This window comes from Typopeltis vanoorti, chromosome 8 (genome assembly GCF_054136105.1).
Source record: "Typopeltis vanoorti isolate ZY-2024b chromosome 8, IOZ_Tvanoo_1.0, whole genome shotgun sequence".
Taxonomy (NCBI): domain Eukaryota; kingdom Metazoa; phylum Arthropoda; class Arachnida; order Uropygi; family Thelyphonidae; genus Typopeltis; species Typopeltis vanoorti.
The window spans coordinates 115,679,484-115,694,148 of NC_143556.1; the positions used below are offsets into that span (position 1 = coordinate 115,679,484).

General features: G+C 34.5%; 1 protein-coding gene across 1 annotated transcript in view; it reads left to right on the forward strand.

Moving 5' to 3' along the window:
- Positions 1 to 14,665, forward strand: part of LOC150104300 (uncharacterized) — a 346,794-nt gene that overhangs the window by 19,116 nt on the left and 313,013 nt on the right. Inside the window, exon 2 of the mRNA XM_090396282.1 lies at positions 7,095 to 7,246. Within this exon, the coding sequence (XP_090252408.1) occupies positions 7,095 to 7,246 (152 nt within the window). The remainder of the gene's footprint in view (positions 1 to 7,094; positions 7,247 to 14,665) is intronic.

Here is a 14,665-nt window from a genome sequence, read left to right on the forward strand (position 1 = left end):
AATCGTTCTAGTGTGGCCGTGTAACCGTTCAGTTTCATAAACATTTTGAGTGACATTTTTCGTATTAGACCACATAATATGGACTAATACGAACTATTACATAGGCGTTCGTTGGTTAATTCCAAGAACGATACTTGAACGTATAATTTCAAGTTGAATAATGATATTCTTTTTAAATGTGAAAGCTCTTTCTCTCAGCTTCATAATCATACCAGAATATCGAAAAGAAAATCTTTTCCTCAATGAAATGCTTGAGTAAATACAGGCTTTTGGGTGAAAGTTGCGTTGTTGGGATCTTAAACTTGGGTTAAATATAGTATGCATAGCATACCTCCCAGTTGTATGAATTTAAAAATCCAATTGATTCCTCAAGAAATATGCTATTAAGTAATTCGATTTCTGAGATGACTGGATTCACAGTGCAATTCGGACCGAATAAAGAAATTTTGCAATATTGGATTTCTGAATGTTCTTGAATTCATCAGGTGGAGCGTTAAACACATTCAATACTTAGTGACGATGAGAGACAGGTAATAAGTCTTTTCGGATTTATCTTTGTGACTCACTCTTTTTAAAGTTTGAAGGTTGTTAAGAGTAAATTGTTACTTCTCAGTGACATTTCGATTCTATTCATTTGGTTTAAGAATATGTTTATGAATTTCTCTTGTAAATCAAGTAAAAGTATCATAATCGCTATTAAATATGAACAAGGTAAATAAATTGCGATGGGAAAAATAAAGCTAACCCAACGACCAGCTGAAAGTAATTAACTCAATGCTAAAGAAAAAAAAAAAGTAGTTTTTTTTTGTTGTTACTCCAACCCACGAAAGGTTATTTGTTAACCTGTAGTATATTTTGTACAGTGGGAATTTTTTCGATTTTTATCAATTATATATATTATATTTTCAATTTTTCATACAATCCGGAAACATTGTTCTAGAGACCAAACATGGAACTTTTTAAGTCACCTCATGCCACCAGTAAGTGGGGAGGTCGTCTCACGCCGGGCGATAACACCTATCTTTCACCTAAAGACAATCACAAACATCCATGCCCACGGTGGGGACACGAACCCGCAGTCTGTTGGTTGGAGAGTGGGTACGCTAAGCACTTGGCGTACCCACGTACAACCAGGCCGGCGTGAATATTGGCTAATAATCACCACAGCCAAACCTATAAGTGTACCACGAATTCCACCGCCCTCATATAGATTAGGTTGTGTGCATTCCCTCATAGCTCTCCTTCATTCTCTCTTACCCTTTTTTTTTTTTAATTTTTTCACGCATATCTATACATAAACACCCAATAGTACCAACATGTTCAAATTAAGTAATGATTTATACAAAAATTTAATTTATCCTTCAGTGTACTTTAAATTCCGTCGCTGAAGACCACATCTTATTTTCTACCAACCCAGTTAAAAATGAAATTCGTATATTTGTTCCACTATCTTTTTTATTATGTCCTGTAGTATGTTTCAGCCAAGTAAATCGTCCTCCTGTCTTTTTTAATCCTCGAATTACTTACAAAATTCAATTAAATATCCTTACTGTCACTTTTTAAATACATTTATCAGAATATAACTAACCAACCCTTCTCATAACTATCATGATGCAATCCCTCTATGCAGTTAAACCTTCTCTATATTCCCTTGACTTTCATGACACCAGTTAAAACACCGGGGAGTGAGGGATGAGAGCCATAATCCGCTATTGCCATGACTAGCATAACGGTATTAAGCTTGCTTTCAATTAAGCCTGCCATCTACCACGCTTTACGACTTGCTTTAGCAATATGATTCTTCTTCTTCTTCCTTTCCAGGCTTATAGGCCAAGTGGCCTGTTCCGGACTCAATTCCATCTTTTTAAGAGTCTTCCTCTGTATCGGATACCTTTTGGGTGGTAATTTAGAATTTGTTTAGATATTCTTCTATTCATTCTCAGTATGTGTTCTTTCCATTTTTCTCTATAGCAAGACCCCTGTAACCTCTAGAGAGCATGTCCCCTGGGTGATGGATAGGGGAGTCCACCAGATATGGCTGAGTGGTCTGAATATGTTGAATAAGGACTCGTGGACCAACAGAGCCACGGAGGGGGGCTATTATCTTGATAGCAAGGGAAGTGGCTTTCCCATGGTCCCCTAGCTGGGTCTATTCTCTCTTCCCTCTTCTTTGAGGCAGGCCCCCCTTGCTCTTTCCTATATAGCATTCCTCGGCCAACTCTTGTAACTCACGACCCTAATGCTATTAGAGTAATCGAGGGCTGTGGGTCATTCTATCTACTCTATCTAAAGTGGTAGGAGGAAATTTTAAAAATTTCCTCCTACCACTTTAAGGCAAGCTTGAAGGCCTCAAGATGGCATCCCCATCACCAAGCTAGACTGCAGATGGCCACTAACCCTCTCAGTCGAAATTTTTACCCACTAAAAGACTTATGAAGATAGCAAACAATATGATTCCTATTACCCAAAATACTCAAATATTAAAGTTATAACAGCAAAATGTTTGTACTTTAAACAACAATTTTTAATATAATTATTTTTACAGTTTGCGACTTTCGCAGAATACTTAGACTAAACTCTAGCCAAAGGGGATCAAAAATAAAATAAAATAAAACGGGATCAAAAATTTCTTGAATTATGCATGACTTACTAGGATAAACAGCTAATCATGACTAATTTCAATACTTGCATGCTTAACTTCATTTACCATTATTCAGACCACATTTTTTTTATTTAGGATTTTGATAAATTTAACTGATCATTCATATCATTCTTGACTGTATTTACTTGTGTAGAATGCTAACTGCCATTTTTTGAGCAGGAATCCTGATTTATGTTAAACCAAAGATAACAAAGAAAATGATTTAGGCATTAACAGAGTTGATATGTCATCGGACAAATGTTATTAGAAAGAAATTGAATTATTATACTGTATAATAACATTTGCTATTATAAACTATCACTCAACTCAATGAGTTATGTTTTTGGCTTTTCTGTAATATAAATAGCATCATCGTGAAATTCCTGTTACGTATCCCAAGGGGGTGTGCAGGATATTATGATAGTACTATGTGAAAAGTTTACATCATAACTTTATTATAAATATGTGATTGAAACATAAATACTTCAGTTAGCTGAAAAACTAAAACAAATTTGTATTGCAAGGTCCTGTTTATTTCAGCATCAAAGTGTTTGTATATGATCAGGGTACTGATCACTAAAGATATTTTGGCGTCTCCCCTCATAAAATGTTAAGAATATGTTAGCATAAAGTATGTTTTTATTATAAATAACAATTATATTAAATATCTGATTACAATAACCTTTTCGTTGATTTTATAATCGCGGAAACCTTGTCATCTAAACTGGTGCCCCTGTTGACCTTGAGGCCCTAGGCACTGGCTTAACGTGCTTAAAGTAATCCAGCACTATATATGATAAAAGAAATAAGTCGCAAAACTGAATATTAACATATGAGATACTTAATACAGAATTTTACTTCTTTTTTTTTTTTTTCAAATCTCGTAGCATTAAATTATTCCCTTGCAATGATAGGACAGACGTAGTCATGTGTTTTAAAAACACTCAGGTTTCTTGAATAAGTTTGAAATTTTATATGGCTAGCGTTGACCATTTGTTAGTGTGATGCAACATTATTTATTTAAGAAATTCACAAAAGATAGTGAAGCTATGTAGGAGGTTCCAATCGCATTTGGAACACGCCTGGCTTTGCTGCTCATAAATTTGGACCAATAACGAAAATGATCTTTAAAATTTTAGAATGGTCTTCACATTTTTCTTTGACAACAGTATTTATTAACATATGCATTGTTTGCCAATTGAAAACAATCTGCATAGTGAAGTCTCGGGGTAGAAATTTTCCCTTGGAAAGATTTGGGTTAATCTTGTCTCGGGATTTGAACTCAAATCCCTAGACGGGGTAAACCTTTTAAAATCCTTCTAGAGATTTTAAAGGTTTTCCCATTGAAGGTGAGTTAGCTATTCTTATGAAAACCGGTCTCGCAAGTTTTCATGTCGTAAAACAGATCGCCTGGTTTTTTTTTTTTTTTTTTTATAAAACCGCATAGTCATGCTACCATGTTATAATTTCCCAATATTCTGCAGTTAAGCATACTGAATTGTACTGTATTGTGCCTATTTATAATAGGCACAGTGTCATGTGTTACTAATATACATTCTCGTAATTGTCATTTTAGTTTGATTTTATTGCAAATATTGGATGGATAAATTCGTGGATTTATCTAAGAATTAATTCTTACTACTTAGTAAAGATATATAGTTCACTTTTACATATCAGCTAATCTCGCTCTAATCCTGAAATTGATGTTTATATGAAAATATATCAGAAAAATATTTTGTTTTTAAAATAAGCCTTCAACTGTTTTTTCTACGCTAATGAATTGAGTTTCTTTACAGAATTTGTAACTTAGCAGTGGCTCTCTTTTGCATTTTATGAATTTTGCTAAAAGAATCAGAAGTATTAAATAGTAGCTAAGCTAATTACTTTCCTTCCTCAAGTAAATAAATAAATTCCGCGTGATGATACAGCGTTCTCCCTTTTTACGGTACCATCTAGACCCCTAAATTTTATCCGGGCTCCGGAACCGGCATACGCTGACGAATCAGACCTATGGCTGGGTCAGTATTCCTAACTGTAATCGGTGTGTGTTCTCGGATCGGTTTGCCTGCTTGTGGGATGAAAAACACCAGATAAACTGGTGGAAAAAACCCTGCTGTCCACGCCCAAGATCGGCCAATTTGGCTATGGCTGGGGAAGATCCTTGAGCTCCTCACGTCGTTGAAGGGAATCGAACCTAGGACACTCCTTCCCCAGGCATATGGTTGCGAAGCGCAAAGCCACTAGGCTAACCACGCGGACTCTTCCTCAAGTAATTAATCGGGTTGATATTTAACATTATACTAAATATTATAACTAATACTTCTAGTTTTACCAAATTTCTTTTACCAGTCCCATTCCAGAAAAAAAATCCTACCTCTGATTAAGATCCAATAACTCAGTTCTGTGGTAAAGAATTCTAAAGTCTAACATAATGCGTTGCATTTGAACCTAGTTCTGTTTCGAGAGAAAGTGATAACCTGTTCGTTTAAGGATTTTCATGAAAAAAAAAATTGATGGTGAATACTTCAGCGATGCACATGATTGAATATATGTAAGAACTTTATATTTTAACAGCATTAAAAATGAAAACTTGAAAGAAAGAATGTTAAGGTTTCAACAGTATCTTAGCTCACTCACTTATTCATCAATAATTTACGAAAGTACTGAAGAAACAAAATGATTGTACAGCTCAAAGATATCAAACCAGTTCATTTCAACAGTGCAAATCTAGTCTTTCCACACATGATCTGTAGATCGTATAATGTGTTCCTGAGCCACTCGCTATGACTTTTAACTACGACGGAAAGAAATCTTTTAATAAAGATTGTTTTCACGTAAGAAAGTATGCGATCACTAAATAGGAATGACAGCTTAATACGAATATTTTTGATGCGAATAATTTTCCGATCTATTCATTCACAAAATATTCGACTCTTAGAGATCATAAAACATGGCAAAGACAGTGACAGACTTGATAGTTTCTGAAAAGATAAACCTTACATTCTAGGAAAATAGTTCGAGAGCTGCTGTAGTCAAAGCTTTGTGAACTGCTAATGTTAAAACATGTTTTTACTCACAAGTGTGACGTTCTTATATTCAGTCTTTTCATTTGTTTCCGTTTAGCATCCCAAGTTTTTAAGTGAATTTTAAGCTTACAGTCGTGAGGAATTTAATGGTGATAAATTGCAGAAGATATATGCGTCATCATTGCCAATCATCGAAGAATGATTGAATATTTTCATTTATCAAATACATTTCAGCAACCTTCATTTATTAACAGGTTTCTAGTGTGTCTTTGGGCACCAAAGCAATAGGTAATAGTATTACTGAACTAATAGTCGAGGTTTGATATCACACAAGTGTGTAATAATGATTACACACTTGTAATCATTATTATTGTAACATTATAAGTGTGTAAATTGTGATTACCTATGTGAGGCCAATGTATTAAGAAGATTATTAAAAAGTCTTAATCATAAAAATGATACTTAAATTTTTACATATTAATTGTTATTTATTAATTAACATATATTATAAATAATTTAACAATAATAAACATTTCTATCACTGAGGGTATGAAAATTAAGAGTTATGCAGTTGGACTCCTGATCAAAGTTTGAGATTCTCTAAATAGAGCTTTTGAAAATTCTCCTATTTTTAAAATAAATAATGTTTTGCATTCACTTGTATTTGAACCTTCTATTACCTATTTCTGATAGTTGCTGCCTTAAATTTTGATGATGAATGCTGAGCGACAGCTCACATTTTTATTACATTCCCGTGCACACGAGGTTAGTGAAAACTTTGTGCATTCTTTGTACAAAATGTTTCTTTGTACATACAGAACAAACGTTTTCCCCTTTCATTCGAAGCTTTCTATTATTTAAAGTACCTAAAAGTCATGAAACGTGTGAAAAATATACAATTGTGATTAAAATTGCATTAAAACTTTTTATAGACTGAGTATAACTGCTCAGTGATAGTTAAGATTTTGTCCCAATAAACTCTTTATTCCCTAGTACTCAGATTGTTCTCACTACTCCTCAATACATTAATTAATGATAGTATTGTGCCATAAATTTTCTCACATTCTATAGAAAAAATGTCATTCCAGCAACTATTAAGAGAGTTTGAATCTTTTAAGAGCTTCTTCATTAGAAACTTATAACAGACTTTATTACAGTTCACTTTTCCTGAACCACCACTACGACTTATTATGCCCATATTTATTATAAGATAAACGTATGTCTTGAAACGGGCATATAAAATTGTGTGGGCTCTCATCACACTGAAACACTCAGGGAGTACCTTCCCATGTTGCATGCCATCAGCAGCACTCTCCTTATGTGAGCCGTATTTGGCCTCAATGCTCGGACTTATTTAGTTACTTGACACTCCATTCAGACTTCGCAAATATTCTATTTTTAACAAGTCTTTTGTTCTTTCTTTGTAGGTAAACCAAAACAGCATAGCCGCGCAGGCAGGGCTGATAGAGGGAGATGCTGTCCTTCAGATCATGGGCCAAGAGACTGATAGCATGAGGCATAAAGAAGCACAGGATGCTGTCATCAGAGCTGGAAATTTTCTTGAAATATTGGTGCAAAGGTAATCAACAGACAATAAATTTATCTGTGAGACTATTTGCACAAACACATAATCCAAAAATAAATTGTAAATTGGGCATTTTTTAAATTCCTTTTGTCACTAAATCTATTGGTCTCATGCACGTTTTACGGTGGAAATTGAAAAATCAGGAATATCAAATTTTTCTTACTAAGAGATAAAGGATAAAGTGCGATTTTTCACCCAAGGTTTTTCATCCATTTCATACCTTTTGGATGAAAAATAAAATTGTACAAAATATTTCAGTTGATTGCTTTTTTATACAATCAGCAGTTGTATAAGACTAGGGTTGTCAAAAGTGAGAAAAAAATAGATATCGTACAAACTACAAAACTCTGGCCAATGTATCTATTTTATGAAAAAAAGATTAATTATAATTCAAATTCATTTTAAATAATTCCATATTATTTGTATTCTTTTATTTAGTTGTAATTATATAGTTTTTAGAGGTCAGGAGGAGTGTGTCCTCAGCATATCATACTTCATCGTTTTAGCGCTGTTATATCTTTATTTTGGAGATCATTTAGTACCATCTATGAGTATATACTTAGGAATGCTTAACGATGCTAATATAAAATCCTCTTAAACGCGTTTACCTTAATTTAGTTCGATAATTTAATTCCGTATGAATTTTGAATAATCTACATCCCTACAGAAAATCAGAGTATTGTAAAAAAAGTATATTTTTATACAAAGCTATTTTTGATAACTAAGTAATGAATATTGATTAATTATGAAAATATATATCAATGATCATGTCATTCCTTTTTTCAGCTATATTAAGCTATATTTAATAAAACAAATCCGTTGGTTTTTATTAAATAGGAGAAAATTTGAGACAAAAAACACAGTTTTTGCCTTTTTTTCAGAGTAGTAAGAAATACTACTCTGTAAAGGACCAGATTAGAACAACAATATGCCCTTCGAATGGAAACAACCTGAGTTCGATTCTTGTCATTATGAGAGGAATCTTTATATGGACTTTTTAAGTGAAGATGTTAGCTGATCTCAAACAGTTTTTTTAAACGAATTCCTTTCTATAATTAGCGCACGCGCGCGCGCACACACACACACACACACACACACACACACACACACACACACACACACACACACACACACACACACACACACACACACAAATCTGCTAACGCTTCTTATTTCCCAAGAAGAGTAGGCGAAGCCTTTTTAGTCCTATCTAGATTTTGGAGAGCGAGAGGAAGTCAATTTCCACCCTTAGCAAAATCAGCAATAGCTAGCCCAACACTACTAATTATTTTAAACTCCATCCTGTGAAGAAGATACGAGAGAAAACTGCTACTAACCCTAATGCAGTATGTTAAATCGAAAATAGTGAGTTCTATGGTCGATTTTCTTGATTTGTGGAATCGAAAACTCCAGTTTCCTAGAAGAAGAAAAAAAATGATAGATTAAGTCGAGAACTGGTCAAAAAATAACTGAAAAGTTCCAGTTAGAGAAAAGTTCCAGTAATCCTTTTGCCAAAAAGACATCACAAACCTGCTGTCTAAATTAGACACTAAAAAGTCTCCTGGCCCAGACGGAATTCCTCCAATTATCCTGAAGGTCTGTGCATCTGAACTGACTCCTATCCTATGCCATCTCTATACATACTCCGCTGGTATATATACCCCAAAACCTGGAAACTGGCCTATATTCAACCCATTCCTAAAAAGGGTGACAAATCACTGCCATCTAACTACCGCCCCATCTCAATCACCTCAGTCCTATCAAAAGTAATGGAGAAAATCATCAACTCTCAACAGCGACCACCAGTATGGATTCCGTCAAAGCCGTTCAACAGGAATCTACTCTCATACATCACCCATCACTGGACAAACGCTATGGAAAAATTTGGTGAATCTCAAGTAGTTGCACTCGATATCTCCAAAGCCTTTCACCGAGTCTGGCACAAAGGCTTACTAAGCAAACTCCCATCATTTGCACTGCCTCAGAACTTCTGCAGATGTATTGCCAGCTTCCTGTCTGGACGCACACTATCTGTGATGGTAGGTGCCTCATTATCCTCTCACCATCCAACTAATGCCAGGGTCCCTCAAAGTTCAGTTTTCTCACCGACCCTCTTCCTTCTATATATCAATGACCTACTTCAGTTGACCTCTAATCCAATACACAGTTTTGCAGATGACAGCACATTACATTCCTCCCTTTCATTTGACAAACTCTACTCTACACAACTCACTTCAACTCAGAGAACATCAACCACCGCTGCCCTTAATTCCGACCTCCAAGCCATCCGCCAATGGGGCTCAGACAACCCTGTCAACTTCAACGCTAGTAAAACCCAGTTCTGTCTTATTTCTCACAAAAAAGAACCATTTCCCCCAGCATTGTTTTCGATGACTCTCAAATTCACAGACAAGATGAAATTTCTCTTCTCGGAATACCTTGACATCAAGCCTCTCCTGGCATAAACACATCACAACCACTGCATCATCAGCTTCCAAAAAACTTCCAAAAAACAAGTCACAAATCCGTCCAGCTCTTAAATACTGCTCTCACATCAAGTCACATCTCAAGTCAAGCATTTTGAGGGTGCTTTTTGGAGCGGGACTCCAAAAAGCACCCTCAAAATGCTTGACTCAATAAAGAGTAGAATGATTAGACTAATAAATGACCCATCCCTCACCAACTCGCTCCCCTCACTTGCACATAGATGCTTGGTCTCTGCAATCTGTATATTCTATAAATACTTTCACAGGAAATGTTCATCTGAAACAGCATCAATAATTCCCCCACCCTGTATTAAACCCATTGGAACACGTACAGCTGCCGCCCAACATCCTTTTACAGTGCACCTCGAAACCCACAGAACCTCCTCATTCATACCTGCTACTGCGGTACTGTGGAACAGTCTTCCCCCTGACATATTTTCCAAGGAATACAATGTGCAGGCGTTTAAATCAAATGTAAACAAGTTTCTCCTTTCACAACCCATCACCCATATACGGTACTAACGTGCTATAGGTTGCCCAGCCAACCTTCTGTATATGGGCCCAACATTAAAAAAAAAAAAATTTTTTTTTTAAATCGATGATCATTTCCGCGGGGCTACACAAGCTCTTTAATCAAAATATTTTTTTTCGAAATAGCTTGAATGTTATTATCTATTACGCAAGATGAATACGATAAGAATGAGTAGTTATCCAGAATTAAACTGTTTTGTTCTATTTTAGACTATAAATAAATAAATCATTTCCTGAACTTTCTCCCAGAAACTCGGGTTTTTAATCCCTAATTGCCAATACCAGATAACTAGCTTTGCAACTGATCGAAGAAAGATGTTAGAATATTATTCTGTAAACGTAAATCTATTTTTGGTAGCGGATCTGGTGACATATACTGTTTACCAGTTTCATTACCAATCCACATTACCAGTAATGTTGCTGCTGTTATAAAACACTAATGAAAAAATTAGTCTATAATCACTTTGACCAGGACCGGTGCGAAAGTATCTGACGCCCCTATACATTGTCTCTATGCAGTGCGTCATATTTTTTTCGATACCGAAATTCGATTAGTGCGCCTATATACATCTTAAAAATAAATGTTACAGATTTTAAAAATTTTTCTGTCTATACATTTTTATTGCTAACTATTTTAAAAAATCACTCACCAGTCATCATAATCACTCACATGTCATCATAATTAATCGAGTCCATTATATCTGATTCAATGCATAATAACGACAGGTCACTTGTTTTATTTTGGTGCAAGTTGCTTCTTAAATAATTTTTTATTCGTTCAACACTGAAAACGATCAGAGTTGCTACAAAAATTCTGAATACCGAAAAAATATTAAAAGGTATGGTAATAATTTAGTATAAGGATAAAAGTTATTTAAAAAAAAAATAAATGCAGTCAAATTAAGCTTGCTAATCAAGGTAAAAATAGAAACTTCATCAACTGTAAAGTTCAGATATTCTCACTAAAAATAAAAATTTTTGAATTTACGGTAATAAAAATTGTAGCAAAAATCATTATATTTATGGAATTACAACATGGATCTAAATATAAATATAAAACGTTTCAGTTTGCAGTAACATGCACAGTACGCCTCCCTGGTTGACAGAATGGTTAACGTATCTGCTTTCCAACCACCCAACTTTAGGTGAAAGGTAAATTTTGTCGCCTAGTGAGGACCACCTTACTTACTGGAGGCCTGGGATTCACATAAAAAGCATATAATATAATATCGCTAACATCCACTTTTTTACTCGACATTTTAACCTAAAATAACTAGAATCCTGATGCACAAAAAATGAACTGAAAAATAAATTTAATTTATAAATAATAATAAAATTTGAAAATTAAATGTTCTGTTTATATGATATAGAAACTGCTCTTACCCACTAATTAATACAAATAGCAGCAGCATACACAAAAAAACCTCTGTTGTCTCAGAAACGTGTTTCAAAATGATCGAAAATTCAATACTCAGCGATCTGTTCTTTCCTAACAGGATTCTGGGAAATTACAGGGTGAAATATTCTTAAGAACGCTATGGATTAAACTGACCATATATTTAATCTCTGGATTAAACTGCTAAGTCAGTGATTGGTCAATACAAGTCAAACATTTACAAAGAAAAAATTTCCAGAGAAGGAGATCGGAATTTAGTAATATTGATAAGAACAATAGTTCAGAAGCGAAAACCATCTATGACAAAATGAAACTATTTTATTTAATTAAAAACACAAAAATACAACCAATTTATTAAATATATCTTTATAGAGTTCATAATTAAAAGGACTCTAATAATAATAGATTTCCACAGATGTGTCTCATCAGAGCTCTTGTTGCCCGAAGCGGGCAACAAAAGCTCTAGCTACGCCACTGATGGGGTAGAAATCTAGATATTTTTTGTAAAGGTAAAAAAGCCAGTTTTATGTTGTACTCTTTACAAAAAAAAAATCTAGATTTCTACGTCCACCAAAACCACCACATCACCCCATGAAAAAATCAGGCATCTATGGGATTCATTGCTCTTGTGGCATTTGTTATGTATGCCAGATATGAAATAGGCTAGATATAAAAGTCAGCCCAACAAAGAAAACTCATGGTGGGTAGGCAAAATATTATCGAAAGTGAGGGATAGGGATCGTAAAGCGTGGTCTTTCTTCCAGAAAATGAGACAGGATTGTGTTTTGTTACATTAACAAAATCTTCAAGATCTTTATTATGTCATCTGAGATCTACACGCTTTTGCGAATGACGAAAAAGAATGGAGTGTTCTGTCATCAGCAAGACTATGAATAGGATTGGATGTTGGTGAGAGGAGATCATTAATGAATAGAAGAATGTACAGGAAATTACAGCTTTGAGGTACTCTGGCACTGATACAAAATCAGTTAAAAAGGGACTATCTACCATTACGTGCAATGAATGACTATAGTGGAAGCTGGTAATCTTCTCGCAAAGGGTAGGAGGAAATCATAAGATGGCAAATTTTATCGAATGCCTTAGACATATCAAGAGCTATTATATGAGCTTCTTCAGATCTTTCTATGACCTGTGTCCAAAGTTGGATAAGATTTGTGAGATTTGCTGTAGAATGAGAATGGCGGGATGGTATTGATGATCACTAATTCAACGATAGTGTTCTAGGTTGTGAAGCTGTTATTGATCACTTTTGAAATCACTGAGGTTGAGAGCAATGTTTGATGGCTGACTTAAATCTGTTCTTAAGAACAGGCAAGATAAAAGCTGCTTTCATATCGAATAGATTCTACTTGAGTAATTAGTTCATTGTAATTAGTTGTAAAAATAATTTATGCTTACACTTTTAGTAGAAAACATTAGAAGTTACAGTATTCAATTTACCGCAACAAAAGAAGGTACATTTCGAATATCACTTAATTTTAACTCTCTTCTGGTTAGTTTTGCTATAGATGCACAAGACAGACGCATGGATTAAAAGTGCATTATTAATTATATGAAAAGCAGGTAGGTGCTATTGCGACTAGCAAAGTATGATTTACAAGAATATTTTAACCACATATTCCCAATTGAATAATGGGAGTAGTAGCAGTTGATAACACTTTTAGTAATTTAGCTAGTGCTGAAAAGATTTTTGGTCTCTATTATATTAAAATCCCATTTTTTGTGAATTGTTTTCTCGATGATTTGCTTTTTGAACTATGAGTTATGACAGAATTATTTTTCGGTCACTTGTTTTATGAAATATCTGTTTTCGTGGATTTTCTGCGTATCGTGATTTTAGGGAACATGTATTCGAATTTTAGGGGACGAATTTTGGGATTAGAATGAGCTGAGTACAATGAGAAGGGAGGGAACAGGGAAACGTAATAGCCAGAGATGAAAGGAGTGGTGTGACGGAGTAGAACAGCCTTATTTGAAGAGAGATGTCGCAGTTTAAACTGCCTTGGTACGGGACTGATTTTGTGGATTAACGAGGCAGAGAAAAAAAAAAGAATGACATCATCCTTAAGTATGGATTTCCAAATTGACTGATATGTTTTGCCAAAAGCATTAGAGCCTATTAATTTTTTTTTTTTTAATTTCTCCTTCCTCTTCTCAATACCCTCCGAACATTCGGAACAAAGATCTTATCAATGTGAATTGCTCCTTACAAAAAACGTATTCTGTAATGGCGTATTCTTCGTTATCTTGGTATAGGTGGTATTTGAATTAAAGCTGGGCAAAAGTGAGATGTGGTAGAAAACTTTGTAATAATACTTGAATAAGATCTTATAGAGCTTCATAACTCGGACAATAACTTTGAAAATGAATACAGGATATTTTAAGATTATTTTGCAGTACAATCTGATGTAACGTACACAAAGAACCATAAATCTCGAAGGATGGGATCTTCAGGAAGAAAACGAAGGAAAAAAGTGGAGGGAGGATACTGTTAATGATAGCAAGAGAAATATGGATGCTAAAGATAGAGGTATAATGGTGCTGAGGTTAATATGGGGTTAAACAAGGGAAAAAATAGAACAGTTACTGTGCGTTTATGAAAACACACAGTAACTGTTCTATATTATATTTGGTTGCTTAATATTTGGTTTCTTAATATAAGCAACCAAATATTTAGTTGTTCTAAATATTTGGTTGCTTATAACACATCTGAATTATAAATAACACAATAACAAAGTTAACCGCAAGAAATAAAATAAACAAATCAAAAGAAATCAATGGACACAATAAGTAGACACACCAGAAAAAAAGTTCTTATTGAAACAGATGCACGAGGAATAAAATATTGTCTAGAAAATTGGTAGGTGTGGTAAGACAACAAAGTACAGTTAAAGAGGAAATCAATCGGTCAGGCCAAATGGAGATCTACAAAAACTAAACACGCATTTCATCATATTGCTAGCAGTGATGAAGTGTGCT